Here is a 17,925-nt window from a genome sequence, read left to right as displayed (position 1 = left end):
ACACTTTGACTGATAGCAAGAGTTTGGTGTACAACAAAAATGAAACATTGGAGAATAAGAATGTAGCTACGTTCATGCCATAGTTTCACACTTGCAATATTCTCATTTAAAATCGTTTGCATATTGTTTATCGCACACTAGGGCAATAAACATAGTGTGTGTCAAGCGCGACTTTGGTCAATCGCCACTCGTGTGATTGCCGCACGGGCGAAACGATTGCGGCTAACTTAACACTCTTCCGGCATTGACTAATTTGTCGCCCTTGCCACACAATATAGTATTTCATTCCTAGGGATTCAAAATTAAACTTTGGAGCTTCTTTATAGACATTAAAAACGGCTAAAAATGCATGATATGTTTACGTAAGGTTTGTGTTATATGTTTCTGTTGTATAAAGTTACCAAATTTAATTTTAAAACATCACGTACTTGTTGAAATATTATGTAGTATGAAGGCGTCCTAGCAATCTGGCTATTTGTCAATTGTACCATTATATGAACCAAGTATAGACAAAAAGATAATCTGCTTAGTGGAAAGAAGATAGGCAAGGATAAAAACTTGTTTACGTATCCTGAAATGAAAGAATTGCATTAACGCTCAAGCTTTTAAAAAGCAACTGACAGATGTCTTATTAATTATCTAATCTATTTTATAAACGTTTCTCACGCATTTTTCATGTAATAGTTGTTACTTTTCACATTCCCGTCAGAGAAGGTATTAGATATCTCTAAAATCTGACCAACGACCCCCCGGTTTTGTTAAATGTTTATGTTTCGAGACCCCTTGAATACGAGAAAAGTTTATTAGTAACACAACTTTCGAAATAATTGACAATTTCGACTGGCCTTTGGTATACTCCCTGAGTTTCTTAAATTGAAGGCCAGGTTCGTTTTTGCTTTATTCGTGAAAAACACAATTAGAAATTAATAAATTAAATTTTTGGCCAAATGACACAAGATTGTGAAAAAAATAACAATAGACAAGTTTTTCATCCAAGAAAGAACTGGAAATTTGTTATAAATCATTTTCTGTTATAATGCGTGGATTTTGTTTTATTCGTTAAAAAACAACATTGAAAATGAAAAAAATAAATTTTTGAACAAATGACACAAGCTTTGAAAAAAGGAATAAAAAATTTGACCATCCAACAAAGAGAAAAAACTCATCCAAATTTTTCCCCAATAATTTCTTGATAATACGCGTATTTTTTGTTTTAATCTTAAAAAATAAGATTAAAAAATCTGCCCGTTTAGCGGGTACATTCTAATCGCGCGCTATGCGAGTCGCTTGCGAGTTCTGGCGCGCCTAGAGCGCGCGTCCGTTGAATCTCGCACTTCGCGCTCGATAATCGGTTACCTCGCACTTTGCGCTCGGATTTAATTACACCTCGAACTTCGAGCTCGGATATTTTTTTTTACATTTAAAATGTTTAAATAAAGCTTTATCAAGAACATCTCTATTAGATCGCAGTATTTATATGCGTCTTCAGATTCCGATTTTTCTACTTAATTAAGTCTGGTTAAGGATTATGTTTCTCAAAGCTCTGTAGGTTTTAAGGTACAAATTCTCATCGCGACACAAGTGCTGAGCGCTCGATTTTTGACAGAAATTTGTAAATGTATATTTTCTGAACTCCCTTAAAATAAATAATAAAAAACTACAATCTTTTTTTCAGACCTTTTTCTCTATCTCGCAAAGTTATGCTAAGAATAGAATTTTATTTTTTATATCATTTTTTATGTATAAAGCAAAATATTTTACAAGACTTCTTATAGATTTTTTACGTTTTTCGCGTCTTTTGGCGTAATAGTGGAATTTTAGATTTTTTTCGTATTACTTACAATAAATAAAAACAAAATTACGAGTCATATTGGAAAATGGTTAGAAGATATTTTGTAGGATTTTTCAGATAAGCTATGATTTCTCTTTAACACTTTTTTGTATTTTGCGTCGTTTGGCCATTTTAATACTTTCTCAATCACAAATGATGAGGGTGTAATAAATAACTTTTTCGAATAATTTGCTTTAGTACCCATAGACGCTTTTTAACTAATTTTTCATTTTTATTTCTAATGCCTCTTTTATGGTTAAAACCAAAACTACCGGTCCCATCAAAAAGCGATTCGTAATAAATTTGTAACTCTTTTTTGGGTAAACAATTTTTACTGAATCATTTTTTTCGTAACTTCTGTTGTTTTTCAAAAAAAATTATTTTTAATTTTATTTTCACGGAGAAAACAAAAAGTACGCGAACTATCAAGAAGCGATGATTATCAAATTTATAAATTCTTTTGGGATCACACTTTTTGTCAATATATCTTTTTCTGTATCCTGTATGGCTTGAGCACAAAATGGAATTTTTTATTTTGTATTATTTTTTGTGCAATCAAAATTTAAAATCCGTGAAGATCCGTTGAAAAACTATGGTGTCAAATTTCTAACAATTCTAATACTTGCTCAATTATAAATAAATAGAATGTAAAAGCTTGATTTCTGGATTCAGGGGGTCTCAAAACGTGGAGATCCGTTGAAAAGCTGTGGTGTGAAATTCCGGACAATTCCAATACTTTCTCAATCATAAATGATGAGAATGCCAAACAATTAAGTTCTTTGAAAAACAAGATAAGCATAGTGTGGGTACCCGCGCTCGGATATAATATTGAAAAGTATGTTAAAGAGGGTACTAAGGGGGTTTCGAAAACAATTCAAGGACCATTTCTAGTGATAATAAAAAGATGAAATAACAAAAAAAAATTTCCTACTTTTTTTAAAGAAAGTACTTCTGTCACACCAACCATTTTTTTCTATACCATACTCACATTCAAGACTGCAAAATATATTTTTGCGGAAATAATCAAAGAATCACTCCATGTTAATACAAATAAAAACTACTTTTTGGCCCCTTAAAGGTATGAAATTTTATTAGAATGAGGGGCCAACTTAATTTTCAGTTTATAACGCAATAACTTATATGCAATGGTGTAATAAAAACCAAATAAAACAACATTATTCGTTTTAAAATACATTTCATCCTAAATTCCCTAAACTGAGAAAAATCTTTCTTTGAATCAAACAGCTTATTTCTTTAATATGGGGTCTAACAAATGTTTGTTTGATTCAAATCAAATTTTAGTTTGTCCTTATTTGTTTAATTAAGATAAATGTTTGGTTTGTTTAAATAGATTTTTTGTTCAAAATAAGTAAAGTTCTTGTTTACATTGCATATATATTTTATAAATTAGTTAAAGATTTAGCTCAAGTGAAGTAAATCTTTTTTTTACACCTAACCTCAAAATTGAGCATTCTTTATAAAAATAATGTATAAGCTCGAGAATATGTTTATTGTTAATCATTAATATCATTGTATATGTAAAACCAGAAACACTTATTTAATCCGAATGCTTAATTCTGGTCAACTTTTAACTCTGTGCTTCCCATTTATGTATTGAACAATGATAAATTAGAATAATGAGAAATGAATCAGAGTTCAACATTTGAATTAAATGTATATAAGTGTTCCTTCTATTAAGCATACAGTCATAATTATTATAGAAAAGAACATGATTGATTTCATAAATCATCTTTATAAAGAAAGGAGGTTAGTATTGAAAAAGACTTACATCCCAAACCTTCAATTATATCCAAGGTAAAAACACTAAACTTCAAGTAGTTCCTAAACTAGAGATCTTGCATTCGATTTTCAATTAATATATGATTTCATAGTAAATCAGAACCTTTAGAATAATACAACACTGAAAAAGTATGAATGCCATCAACTAAATCACATAATCAATTAATTTAGATCCAAGGTTAGTCCCTTAAGAACCGCCGGCAGCGCTTTAGCACGCCTAGCCGCACTTTCCAGTACTGCTTTGTACTTTATTTTTGATTGAAATCAAATAAATATTTTTATGATTTCCAAAAAACAGATTTTAAACAAATTCATTGTTTAATAAAAGTCAATTATTTATTTAAATAAAAAAATTGTACTAAAAAAATTAATTGTTTTAATCAATAAGGCAAATAGTTTTCATTTCTTAAAATTAAATAAACCTTTTCTTAATTGAAGCAAAAAATTTGTTTGACTCAATTATATGAATTCAAATAAATTTTGTTGTTGGATTCAAACAAACATTTTTCTGAGTGTAGTCACAGTGTCAGTTGATTATAAATAGATAGAAAAATCCTTCTCTTCGTTTACTACTGACATTCGCCAAACTATGGTCACACGACCTTGAGGTAGGTGGTTACAGTCTGTAACGGAATCAATACGACGATCCGGCAAAAGTCTCGTGCACCCTGAGAACACGGAGTGACCCAAGGACGATGGCCTTCTGCATTTTTCCTGCAAGTGTTGTAGCATATTTTTCACACGCAGGGATGCTTTTTAGATAATTAGCAAGTGAAAGCTTGGCACCTTCAAGATCGCCGATGATAAGTGCGACTAATTTGACAAAATATTCCAGGTACATGCTAAAACCAAACCCTCCATACCAGACTTCAATCCGGGTGATTTAAGGAAAGCAAATGTTAGCTCACACGACAATGACTGTTCTCCACATTTTTGTGGAAGATGCTGTGCATCCTCTTATCGAGGAATTGTTCACGAAAGTTTTTTTCTTGTGCTTTCTTAATCCGAGCTTTTAGGAGTGAATACCCGAGAAGGATAAGATTTGATGCATTTTACTCACCCCTAATATTGAAGTTAAGTCCGAATGTTTAAGTAGCCTCCTCCGCTGCTTTGACAGTAATGCCCCTGTGCCCACTTCTTCGTGCTTCCTGTCCATTTTAAGAAGAGGGTCTCTTCCATTTGCAACTCTATGTGCTGTACCCAGAGTGATCCTGTTGTGAAGACATTCGAAATTCAATATTCCGCGACCACATTGACGGCGTGAGATGTAGAGTCGCGGAACAGAAGACTTTAGATGCATGCTTCTGTTCATGTACATAACCTTTTGTGTCCCGATATCAAGGGATCTAAGCTCATTCTTCGTCCATGGTACTACTCCAAATGAATAGAGTACTACCCGGACGGCAAGCATGTTCGGTGCAGATACTCATCTGCCGGATGAGGTGTTTGTATCTGATTCGAAGATTATCCTTTATAGCTGTCACATCCTGAATGCGGCTCTGTGGCAGGCCCAGGTATGTATAAGTCTCTCCAGCGCAAAGGTGTCATATAGCGCTTTTATCGACGAGCTTAGGGTCTTCAGGGCTTCAAATAAACCTCAGCGCATTTGTCTAATCCAAACATCATTCCTATTTCCGTAGTATGTCGTTCAACAATCCTTAGACCTAGATGTAGTTGCTCTTCGTTTTTCGCATAGATCTTATGATCGTCTGTGTAAAATACATGAGTGACCTTGTACTTTCGATCTACAGGTTTGCCGCAATAGTTCCTGTCGGAATAGCGAAGTGCTACACATAGTGGCAATAATGTGAGGCAAAAGAGGAGTGGTCTCATGGTGTCACCCTGAAAGAAACCTCTCTGAAAGGTGACCCTGTTAGTTTTCACACGATTTTTGTCAGATGAGATAGAAAATCTGGTTTTCCAAAGCGGCATCAATCACTCTATGTACGTCACCATTTCCGGACGAACCTTTAAGCTTTCCAAGAGACAGATGATAAGTCTATGGGGGGTCGAGTCGAAAGCTTTCCGATAATCAATACAGGCCATCAATAGGTCACGCTAGTAAATGCTTCATCTATGCAGACACATCTATCGATAAGCAGGTTCTCCCGACATCCCGCTACGCCTTCCTTTGAGCCTCGTTGTTCATAAATTTCTTACCGCACAGGTACAATTGCAAGAACAATCCTATAGTTTAGTATAGCTGTGAATATCTTGTACAATACGTTCAGACAAGTGATTTGCCTGCAATTTTTTGGGGCAGCTAAGTTGCCTATTTTTGGCAGGAGTATTGTGCGCCCTTCCACCAACCACTCCGAATTTGGTTCTTTCGACTTTAAATATCAGGTGAAAATACGGGTCAAATGCTGATGGCTTGAAGAAAACTTCTTCTACCAGAAGGTCTTGATAGCATCTGGTCCCGGGTCGGAATAGTTCTTCATCCCTCTAAATACTTTTCTCACCTCCTCGGTAGTGATGGGTGAACATTCCTCATCAGGTGTTATGAGGGCACTACACAGCTCCTTGAAGCTATTTATGTTATCTGAGTCTTCGTCCAGTCTATGCTGCACTTCGTAGACTTCTCTTCAAAATTCTTCGACCTCCTCTGGTTTGGGCGGTGGTCGACAGTAACTGGAGGGTCTTGGAAGAGTTGAGATGGGTTAGAGAGAAACTGTTGACTTACCCTGATACTTTCTCTGACGCACAAACTTTCGATCCTTGGCGTTGAAATTCCTGCCAGATGTGATGTAGTCAATCACATACTGAATGAGGGACATATACTGTCTTAATATCCGTTATTAATAACTTAACAAAACATATATATATACTATATAAAGACACGATATCCAACAATTTACATATATACACTCAACTGCTATACTAATATATAATTTTAACGCGTTGTGCTAAGGTTTGAGAATTCATTTTTTTTTTTGAGACTGTGGCTTTGGAATTTACGATGAAATGTGTTTTTAATCAAATAATTCTGTTGCAAATACATCAGAGATAAGAAAATCAATTTTTCGGAAAAGGGGCATAAGGATTTTTGATTCGTAAAAAATAACACTGAAAATTGTTTTCTGCCTTGTGTACAGAAAAGGATAGATAGGTTTGGTCGTGCTTGCGTGCGGAATGGAGGATAGAAGGCTCCCCGCGACGCGGCAACGATGCGAGGGAGGGGACGTGCACTGCAGCTGTGGTCAAATGCTAGTCGGGCCCCGGCTAGTTCTGTATAGCCTATTGCGCAGCAGTCTGAGCCTTCTCTCTTTTGGCCAATTAATCATCTAACTGGAGCATACACTGTGAAATGTTTTATTGTCTGGTTGGTGGGAGCAACTGGACCTTCTTTATGTCGGCTTTCATGAACCTCTTCCAGGCCATTAATCCGTCCATGGGTTGAGAGAGAGGCCCCCGTGGCAGGGGTAAACTTACGACTACAAAGAAAGTGAAAGCCGAGTGCGGCTTTGTTTGTTTGTGATGGGACGAAATTCCGGGATTGTGCAAAAGGTAGGCCCAAAGTGTTCCAGAAAACCGGAAAGTGTTGGATTGGTGGATGGTCACTTTTCGCTGACCTTTATTTTTTGTTAGTCAAAATCCGTAATCGCAACGTAAACTACGATGGGATTCCTGCGCTTCGTTTTGAGTGGGTGTCGACGACAATAGCGAGGGTGAAAAGACCGCCGGGATACGTTTAGCTTCTAGAAGTTGAATATCTTAGTCGGGACTTTCTTCGGACTCGTTGCAGTTTGTTCGGCGAGGTCTTTCGTAAGCATTTTCCAGTGAAGGTACTGCCGGCGATGCGGCCTGAGCCTTCTCGGTGGTGCAGGGTAACCTTGAAGGAGGTGGAACTCTTGCCCCGAGAAGTCAACTCGGTGAAGGAAGTGGGGACGACGGTGGAACACGTAGGCCCCACGAACGCGGTGGAAAATTGCCACAATGAAGCACAATGGGGTCTATGTGGTCCGAGGGTCTCGCGGAATCATATATCTGTGTGAGATGCGTCGGCGGGAAAGCGTAGCGTCCATTAGTGTAGAATTCGGGAAGCCTGAGGGAAAGAAAGTCTGAGGAAATCCATTCTCTGGGTGGATCGAATTGGTGGCGCCTGCTCTCCCAATTGACTCAAACACTCGATGTAGATATAAGGCGGTGAACCTTCGGGCCGACACGACCCGATGATGGCTTGAGGTGGCATTTCCCCGAGCTGGCGCTGAATCCCGATGATGTGGGGTGGCGGCTCTACTAGCTGACACGGACCGAGTTGCCAACTCGCCTTCTGGGTGAGCGACGGAACGCTGCCGTTCTCGCTGTGCCCGTCGGCGGAGGGTGCGCGGATTACAGCCCGTATCCCTTACACACTTTGTCATCAAGAGTTGTTTCTGTATAAGGAATACAGCACCCGAAACCGCAGAACACAGCAAATAGCCACGCGGAACATTAATAATGAGTGACACTGATTTTGATTCTTTCGGATCCGATGGCACGAATCTCTGAACTTTCACGGCGAAGAACTCACGACGGCACAGAAAACTGACTACGCGATTGCGATGGCTAAAAGTTATATCAGATAGAGCGAGGGTGAAGTACGAAAAACTAGAATGAACTCCACAAACTTAGAAAAAATAGGCAATTTAGTTAGTAACTGGCGATGGAATAGAGAGAATAGAGCAGTATCTGAACATTTTGAAATTCTCAAGCGAAGTGTTTGGAAATTCTTTACTTTTATTATAAATTAAGAATAACTTCGTGGCTTCATCATTTGAATTACTTCATATAAGAAACTCGTAAATTATCGCATGTGTTGAAAGTTTTTTGCAATTTTTTTCAAAGAAGTAAGATTAATTTACTTAAAAAAAATTTAATTTAAAAAAGTTTTTTCGGATGATTGGATACGAAAAATCTTTCTGCGGTTTTCGAATAATTTAAAATTAAATTTGTTATAACGCATGTTATTGCTTATAAAATGTTGCCTGGCCGTTTGTATCTGCGATTTACAAAAGAAGCAAAAAATTTTATTACTTAAAAGAGCTGGAGAATATAGCTATAGATAGATTAAACATGCTGTAAGTGTGACAAGGCCATCATTCCGTCAGAGCTTCTTTAACCAAAAGAAACGTTAAGTTCATTTTTACCCCTTCACATGTTGACGATCCTGTCAGGATAGCACTTCCACGATATATCAAAAGAACTCTATCATTGTGACCAACCTTGGAAGTCGGAATTCTACGGAATTCACAGAGAAAATTCATTCGGATTTTTCCACGGAAATCCGGAACGTCAAAAAGGAAAAATTCTGCGGAATCTTGAAGAAGAACTCAGGAAAGCAGGTTAAAGAACGAAATGCGGAGCTGCAAGTGGAGATGCGACATGCGGGGTCGTTGAACCACCACTAGTCACAACACCATCTATGGCGACGCGCAGACCCACTTTTAGAATGAACGCTCTCAACGCAGATTCGGATACAACCGGCCCAGTTGTCAGGAGCCCAGTAGTCACAGCTATAGCCGATACTATTCCGGCTCAAGACATGATCCGCACTATCAAAAGTCTTAGCGGACACGATGATATGGGCATAAAAGATTTTATTAGGACCATCGAACGCGCGAACCACAGGTGCAGAGAACCTGATCTGTTATTAGATTCTATATTAGCGGAAAAAATAACGGGAAATGCAGAACTCCCTATTAAATACACATAAGTCAACTCCGACGATGATTTATACGACGCGCTACATCAACATTTATCCCAAGTAGGTTCGGTCTCAGCATTACTCTCTAAATTCGAAAACTGTAAACAAGATCCCACGAAAACCATACAAAATTTTAATTTAAGAGATCGTCAGAATGTCAATGAACTTGAATCTACTGTACAAAGCAAGCAAACTAGTCCGATGGAATAGAAAATAGCAATTAGTATCAAAGAAAACAAGTGCACTAAGAGGTATTTGCTGAACATAAGACGCTAAATAGGACAACAGGTTAACGCTCAAAAGTCTGTACCATGCACCAGCCTTACAGAACATGAGAGCGTTCTTAAATCAGGGAAACCCGTAAATATTAAATCTTAGAGACCACTTAAATGCCATAGAAAGTTCGTGAAAGAGCACGTAGTTGAGCTATGAGAATAGGGAGTAGTAAGGCACTCCAACTCCCTTTCCAACTCTCTCATATGGGTGGTATCCAAAAAGGGCGACAAACTAAGAATGGTAATAGATTACCGAAAAATAAGCGAGGACTCAGATCAAGATGCATACCCGCTTCCGGTGATAAATGAGATTCTTTCCCTACCTAAGGGTGTTCCCACGTTGTCGTCGCGGTAGGGCTTGATCTCTCCTCTAATGACTTCGGTAGCTATGCTGGCTGTAACGTAGCTATTGGTAGGGCCTCCCAAGCCAGACAGACAAGGAAGGAAGAGGAGAGGGACTAAAAGGAACATCTAGGAAAAGAAACCCTGAAATCAAACGAAACATGATGGGTGCTCATAAAACAAATGTATCCCAAGTGAGGAAAGATCTCACTGTCCATTCCGATCGGGTGCAATCCCCGGTATTCGACGACGGCCCCGCGGATTTTTCGTGGGGGGGCAATCGCACAACTTGTCGGTGGAGTAAATGGAAGTTCTGACGGGGATGGACTTTTCTCGGAGGACGCCACCCAGAACTAGGGCCCTTTCACTATGTGATGAGGAGTACAGGGCTAAGAGGAAGAGGAGAGGCAGCACTCCTGAATTGGAAAAAACTACGGATCAGGTGAATTCAGAATCCTGCCAACAATTTATGGAGACGGTGATCAATGAGCTTACGAAGATGAAGCAGATTCTAAGGGCAGCCTACAAGCCAAAGAAGGAGTACTGCGAGATTAGAAGCCTTCTTGATTATGAAGTCGAGGGCATAAGCTCAATGAAACTCATAGAAGGGATGAAAGAAATCGGAGAAGGAACTAGAAAGGCGAGATTCGAAGAGATAGCCGACAAGAACGTGCGCCTCCCTCTTCAGGTTTTCAAGCTAAGGCTACAATGTCGCAGTCTCTTGGCGAATCAGCGACTTTAGAATGTGGTAAGGGAGCCAGTTCTGGGCCCATCAGGTGGACCTGCGAAAATAGCCAGCCCCCAAAAATTCCAAAAATCAGTTTGAGGCTGAATGAACAGAGATCTCAACTAAGTGACAAACGAAAATGCAGCCGCCTAAAACTGGAACTGAGGAAATGGAGGAAAGGACCACAAAGAATCCAGAACGTGAAAAGCGACGGTGTCGTCCAAAAAGAGAAAGGAGAAGAAGGATTCCCAGAGAGGCTATTGCCATCAAGCCTGTTGCTGAAAAGAAATATGCATAAATCGTAAAAGAAGTCCAGGCGAGTGTCAAGCCGGATGCTAGTGACGCTTCGGTCGAGGCCATCTGGCAGACAAAATCTAGTGATGTGTATAAGCACATCACTAGATTTTGTCTGCCGGAAGCTCTATAAAGAGCTTCAAGCCAAAAAGGAAGACAGAGAGCGGTTTGAAGCATCTCTTTCAGGGGTTTTTGAAGACAAAGGTGGTGTTCTTCATCTCGTCCCAAGAGGAAAAATGGTGATATATGACTTCGTGGAGACTACCGAGGTGGTAGAAATTGAGGAGGCACTCGAGGCGGTCCTGGGGGAGTCCATTGGTGCTCCTCCGACGATCAACTGGACGAAAAGGAGCATCAGGGGTTGTGTCCTAGCCTTCGATGAACTGGCCGCTTCCATGAAATACCTATGATTCTTAACTACATCAAGTATACGGCTTTCTCTATCAACAAAGGCTACTTTCAATACACCTTATCACAGCAGATAGTGCTAGACCCAACCCATCAAAAATGTCAACCCTCGAAGATTTCAAGGAACCTAAGTGTCTTTCGGCCGGTTAAAGAATCCCTATGCACGGCTCCCATGCTCAGCTATCCCGATTATCAGAAATAATTTCTGATGACCAGCGATGCTACCAATGTAGGAATATGATCAGCACTAAGCCAGGACGGTCACTCTTGTTGTTTTATATTGAGAACACCCAATAATGTTGGGAAAAACTATTCAACATCAGAAAAAGAACGCCTTGCAGTCGTTTGGGCAACCTAACGTATACAAGAATGCATCCTTGGTAAGACCTTCGGAATTCAGACCGATCACCAGGTACTAAAATGGCTCAATAGTATTAAAAATGCCTCCTCAAGGTTACTAAGACAGAGATTACGTTTAGCAGAGTATTTTTACAAACTGATAAAATACATTAAAGGTAAAGTAAATAAAGTTGCCGATTGCATATCGAGAATGTTGGTGATATCTGACCCATTCCAAGCAGCCGAAGACCAGGCTGAACTGTCATCTAAGGATTTAGAAGAGGCCTCCCTTGAGGGGATAGTAAATGTTTAAGAACATTTCTTTCAATAATTTTTTTGCTTTAACTTTGACTTGACATTCACAATTATTTATTGTATTGTAGAACATAATTTTGACTAACAAGAAAAAAAAAGTTTCCATTATTTATAAACATCCGGCCAAGAAATGGGCGATCTGAACAAATCATGTGAAAAAACGGTCGCCATGATTTCTCAAATTCGGATCATCTGAAACAAAAAAATCCAATTGATTCTTAAAAAATTATGATTGGCTATCGTATGATTCACAATCATTGATGAATATTGATAAATAAACAAATGGTGAATTTAGAAACAAAATTCTATTTTTTCCTCCATTTTTTCAACATTTACTATGTCAAATTGTTATTAAATATTAATGGAAAATTATGACTAAGGATCATACGATACCCAAGTCTTTTTCAAACATTAAAAAGAAAAGTTTTGAGAAAAATCAATTTAAAGTTTAAAGTAAGAAGCTCAACGCGCTAATTGTGCGATTCGACCGCTCGAGGTCTTGCGGAGTAATTCGTTTTTTGGCCACTTCCGGTACGTCCTGAAGTAAAATGAGGTTTTTTCCTTATTTCTAAGGGCATATGGTGACTAATATATTTTATTAATCGATTTTTTGAAAATTTGAACATGTACTACGCCCTTAACTGAAAAATGCCCGACTCTTTAGGCGATGATTCAAGAACTAGCACACCAGCACCTGCACCAGCCCCCAGAAGGAAACTTCACGAAAGGATAATGAGTGAACCATCTTTAGAAATTCAAACGCTGGAAAATGGCCTAACTGCTCTGAGCAGTGAACCCTGTGACTCGCGGAGAACCCCTACGATATATATTGACCATGAACTATAAGAACAAGTTCTAACAGTGGCTGGAGGATAAAAACGGAAGTTTGTCAATTAGTAAGCCTAACGCAAGTAGTAAACTCTAGTAAAGGATATGGAAAAGAAGAACGAGTAATGTCGCGTTGAGAAGTTGTTACAGTATAAAAAAACTCTGGCTCACCAAGCTAGACGAAATCATTAAAGATTTTCAAAACGGGAAGTTAATTATCGCTCGACTACACTTTGCAGACCAACGATTCAACATTTAGATAATAATAAAATTGAGCATTTTCGACACTTTTTTTTAACAAAATTACAGCAGGAAACCCTGGGAGAAGCTCACAATTCAACAGCCAACCAGCATTAAATAAAAGTTTAATGAAAGCAATGCAACTAAATGAGCGGAAGAACATGGAAATGGATGCAATTAACTTCGTCAAAAGATTCCCAGTCTGCCAACTGCAGAAAACTACATGGATAAATAGTCAGGCTGAAGCAATTATACCAGACGCCCCAATAGACCCGAATGACAATATAGCAGTGGACATATATGGCTCATTACCTGGAACTATTAGAGGAAATAAGTATATACTTAGTATTCGGGATCAACTGATAAAGTATTTCGTGTTGATCCTCCTTGAAACAACAACTTCTGAAACAATAATAGAAACTCTGTTTGACTATATATTTATACATTTGGTGCACCCCAAAATATACTCACGGATCATGGTGCAAAATTTTTGTTAGAACTAATACAAAACTTAGAAAACCTTTTTAGGATAAAACACATTAAAACCACAACCTATCACCCTGAAAGCAATGGAAGCTTAGGAGAGCACACTCGGTAGTAAAAGATCTTCACACGCTTATTACAGATATTCACATGCTAAATCAAATTTTCAAGGAGTAAGAGGTTATAACTAGGTTCTGCGACATACTTTATTTTGATTGATACGAACACATTTATTTAGTTTTTATCATGTCTCGAGTCATTTCTTTTTGTTACATTATACTCTGCAAAATTATGATATTGTACACGTTTTATTCTTCAATGTTCATATCCTTAAAATGAACCGGCAATAATATGATGGATACCGTGCTCCATGGTATGGAGTACACTAATCCAAATGCAATAATAATGAAATATGTAACCTGTTAATGTGAGATTCTCACAAAAAATGCAGACGTCGAAATCACATTTCAATCATAATTTACACGACATTTCATTCAAATCCCGACACCCTATCTCAGTCTCCCATATATCGTCTGTCCAAAATTTCTTTTATTAATTTAATACTGTTCCTCACAAATAAAACCCAAAATACATGTGCTATCCAAAATTGAATTACAATAAATTTGTAGTTTTTTTCTGGGAGCACCATTTTTTCAATTTATATTTTTTCGTATCTTGCACAGTTTGAGCGCAGAATGCATTTTTTATTTTTTATTTTCGTTGTGCGATCAAAATTTGAATTTTCCTATTTTTAAGAAAATTTTATAAGGTGTTAAGATTATCTTGTCGTGCTTTCAAAAAAAAAAGTTTTTCTTCTATTCACTTTTTTCATATCGTGCGTTGTTTGACTTGAAATTTTCATTTTCGATTGATTTTTTTAATTTGGTAATTGCTAGAACTCTGATAATTTTCCTTTTATCAAAAAATATCATGAAGATAAATTGTTTGGGGTTTCGAGTTCTACTGACAGCCATACATAAGATTTTTGAATATGACGAAGAAATAATATCCAAAATTTTGAAAATGCTCTATTTATTGGATTTTCATCCAAAATGGCTGGCTAAAGAACCTGTGATTTCTTTTCGCCCCCATATAAAATTTGAAATTCAGTCAGATAATTCTTTGGCATTTGACCGTGTTTACATACGACAACGACGGAAAATTTCCAAAAACCTTTAAGCATTATCGGCATTAACAAATATTTATTTCTAAATGAAATTCTATAAATAAATGTTAAAATATCTAATTTTTTGTACAAATTTTTGTTTTCTCATTACTTGTCTTGATATTAGCTTGATCCTACCATTGCTTGCAACATTTGAGTGCATACTAGGACCAATAAGCTCGTAACATATTTGTTGAAAATCTTTTAAAGAATAGAATGGAAACAACATTTTTAACAAAATATTACGGAAGGTTTTACTTGATTGTACATACCTCCATAACCGTGAATAGATGTGAAAATAATCCAGGCAATACCAACAGACCAAATCGGACGCGATAATGCGCCAAAAAACGCTTCATAGGCAACATCATATTCATAATTTACCTGCACTAAGGACCAAAATCCGATAAAGCAAAATAGTGCAGCAGCTGCTGTCAGGGTCCACCCAGCAAGAATGGTTGACTGTTGAAACATTGTAATAAAATTGTTACTTATAACTGCAATTTTATTTAGAAACGCTAAAAAATAGTGCCTGCAAATTTTTGTCATCGTTTCATCACTATCATATTCTTCATTAACCAACCTTGAACAAATTTAACATTAATAAATATAATAATTAATATTTAATCTTAGCTTTAAATTTTACGCCTAGTATTATAAATCATGAAAAACTTCTTTTATTTTAAATTAGAACAGAATGTTATGGTTTTATTTTCCATGTCTATTAAAAGAGGAGGAAGCGACATGAGGCCCAATCGTGGAAAGCATGCGCGTCCTAAAAGTTTCGATCGTATATCGACGCAGTGTTTACTTGTATTTCTCAAATGTTTTTGAGCACGCAAGTTACAGTTTTTGTTGTGATAATTGGAAGAAAGGCCATAATTCTAAGTGAAGACAGTTTGATATAAGTTATTAAGTAGTTTTATGACTTGACTTCGTTTGCAGGACGAATATTCTTGGATAAATATTTTTAATTTTGTACTCTGTAATTTTTTAGCTTGTTTCTCATGTCGTCCTGCATACGACAGCCTGTCTGCAGAGCATGTCCGTCTGCTGGATGACATGGGAATGAAGCTAAAAGATTAAAAAGTATAAAATTAAAAATATTAATCTAAAAATATTCGCCCTGCAGACGGAGTCAAGTCAGAAAACTACTTAATAACTTATATCAAACTGTCTTCATTTAAAATATGGTTTTTCTTCCGATAAACATCACAAAAACTGTAACTTATGTGCTTCAAAATATGTAATTAAATACAGGTAAGCACTGCCACCATTTTTAAAAACCAGAAGAAGATCGTCGATGTACGATCAAAACTTTGTTTTCATCATACTGTGAAATCTCGCAGTTAATTTTTAATAAATACATGGACCAGTAATCAACACCAAGCTACACTTTATTACATCATCCATCATTATCAACTCTGGTCAACACTAGAACACCTCAAAGAGGTTAACGAATACAGGTTCCTACGAAGCGCCAATATCTGTCTCAAATGGATGCGTCCCTCCATTACGTATTCGCCCACGAAATAAGGATCTTCCATAATAAACTGAACAAGTCAAAGCTGTTGATAATGAAGCCTAACTAGGCAGATTCTTTTTGGAGAGAGGTTTACAAGATCCCGAAAACACTCAAGTTGATAGAAGATACTGATATCGTCCGATTCACGGAATTTTGCGACAACCTCAAAACACCTGAGGAGGAATATCCAATCAAGCACTGCCGAAGAGTTGAAAAGAGCACTTAGGGGTACGAAGAACTTTTCCGCTGCAGGACCAGATGGTATCAAGAACCTCTGGTGGAAGAAGTTTACTTCCACACACCAACATCTGGTCTGCATATTCACCTTATATACAGGGTGGACACGCTGGGGCTTACCAAAAAAAGTATGCAACTCGTCTTATACGTTTTTGCTATTCTTATGGATGTGTATGCGGGGTCGCATACATTTTGGTAAGCCCCAGCGTGTCCACCCTGTATGAAGTCGGCAATGCCCATTCCGCAGACGCCAAATTTCCTGCAGCCACGATTTTCGAACATTAGTCGGTGAGGTATTGAGACCTTAAGAGGAGAACACAGTGACTGTACCTCAAATATTCATTTAATGTAATTCTTCTTGTGATTGGCGCAGTCGAAGAGGTGAAACTGATACTGCTTCGTAACTGCAAGGCCATATCCGGATGCCAAAAGCATGTAAAATTATTTGCTAGATGAATACAGACTGTCTTCATCCTTCGGTTTCTATGTGCAGTCGTGTCAAATAAGCTTTTTCCGAAGAAAATGACCCACAAAAGTGAGTCTTTGCATGAAAGCCCATAAGACACTTGCAATTCATCCCCCCCCCCCCATTAAGGTCTCGCTGATTCCGGGCGCTTTCGAATAAGACCAAAGATACGCGTAAAACTTTTCAGTGAAAGTTGCAAAGAATTAAATTCTGCATAAAAAATGTCAAATTTAAAATTTCGATAAGATGCATATTTTAGCTATAGAGTTACAATGAGTCCTTCCCTCACGTTTGCTTTTCTTATAACTAAAATATGCAATTGATCAAGTCAAATTCAAAAATGGAATACGCCATATTTTTTTTTTTTGCTAATTTTACGCTACAGAAATTTTTTCACTCTTTAAACTTCGGACAATAGGGTTTCGGCGTTAGCAGGATGTCCACTGAGTGCCGCCACCTGCGAAAAGTGACTAAAAATTATTATGATGAGATGAACGATTAGTAGAGATTTTTTGCTTTTTTCTGCTCTCTGATGACATATATTATGTTCCCCAAAAACTACCTCTAAGACGTACACACCTACCCCTCGTAATCAAAAGCCTTTTAAAAGTTGGAAAACTACCTTGAAAAATATATCAATTATTTAGAACTCTATATTAATTGCATGACCATTGAAAATTTTCCCCTTATTATAATTTCACCGAAAAACTATCCTTCCACGTGAACGTATACAGTGGAACATATATACGTATAAAAAGAGCATAAAAAATAATACAACTTAGAAAACACTGTCAGTTGATATTTTTTTGCTGTTTTTTTGCTCTCCGATGATATATAATACGTTCCCAAAACACTACCCCTATGACGTCCACACCAACCCCTCGTAATCAAAAACGTTTTGAAAATTTTAAAACAACCTTGAAGAATGTTAGAATGATATAAAACTACGGATTAATTACATGAC

At 37.4% G+C, this 17,925-nt stretch overlaps 1 protein-coding gene across 6 annotated transcripts in view; it reads right to left on the bottom strand.

The window, feature by feature from the left end:
- LOC117173205 (nose resistant to fluoxetine protein 6-like) overlaps positions 1–17,925 on the bottom strand; it is a 114,641-nt gene that overhangs the window by 3,144 nt on the left and 93,572 nt on the right. For all 6 annotated transcript variants that reach the window (XM_033361641.1, XM_033361640.1, XM_033361644.1 and 3 more), the window contains 2 exons: positions 15,006–15,195; positions 429–571 (listed from right to left, as the gene is read on the bottom strand). In XM_033361641.1, the coding sequence (XP_033217532.1) occupies positions 429–571; positions 15,006–15,195 (333 nt within the window). The remainder of the gene's footprint in view (positions 1–428; positions 572–15,005; positions 15,196–17,925) is intronic.

The sequence above is a fragment of the Belonocnema kinseyi genome, chromosome 5 (assembly GCF_010883055.1).
Source record: "Belonocnema kinseyi isolate 2016_QV_RU_SX_M_011 chromosome 5, B_treatae_v1, whole genome shotgun sequence".
Classification (NCBI taxonomy): domain Eukaryota; kingdom Metazoa; phylum Arthropoda; class Insecta; order Hymenoptera; family Cynipidae; genus Belonocnema; species Belonocnema kinseyi.
Note: the sequence above shows the minus strand (reverse complement) of the source record. Positions and strands in the feature narration are given on the sequence as shown.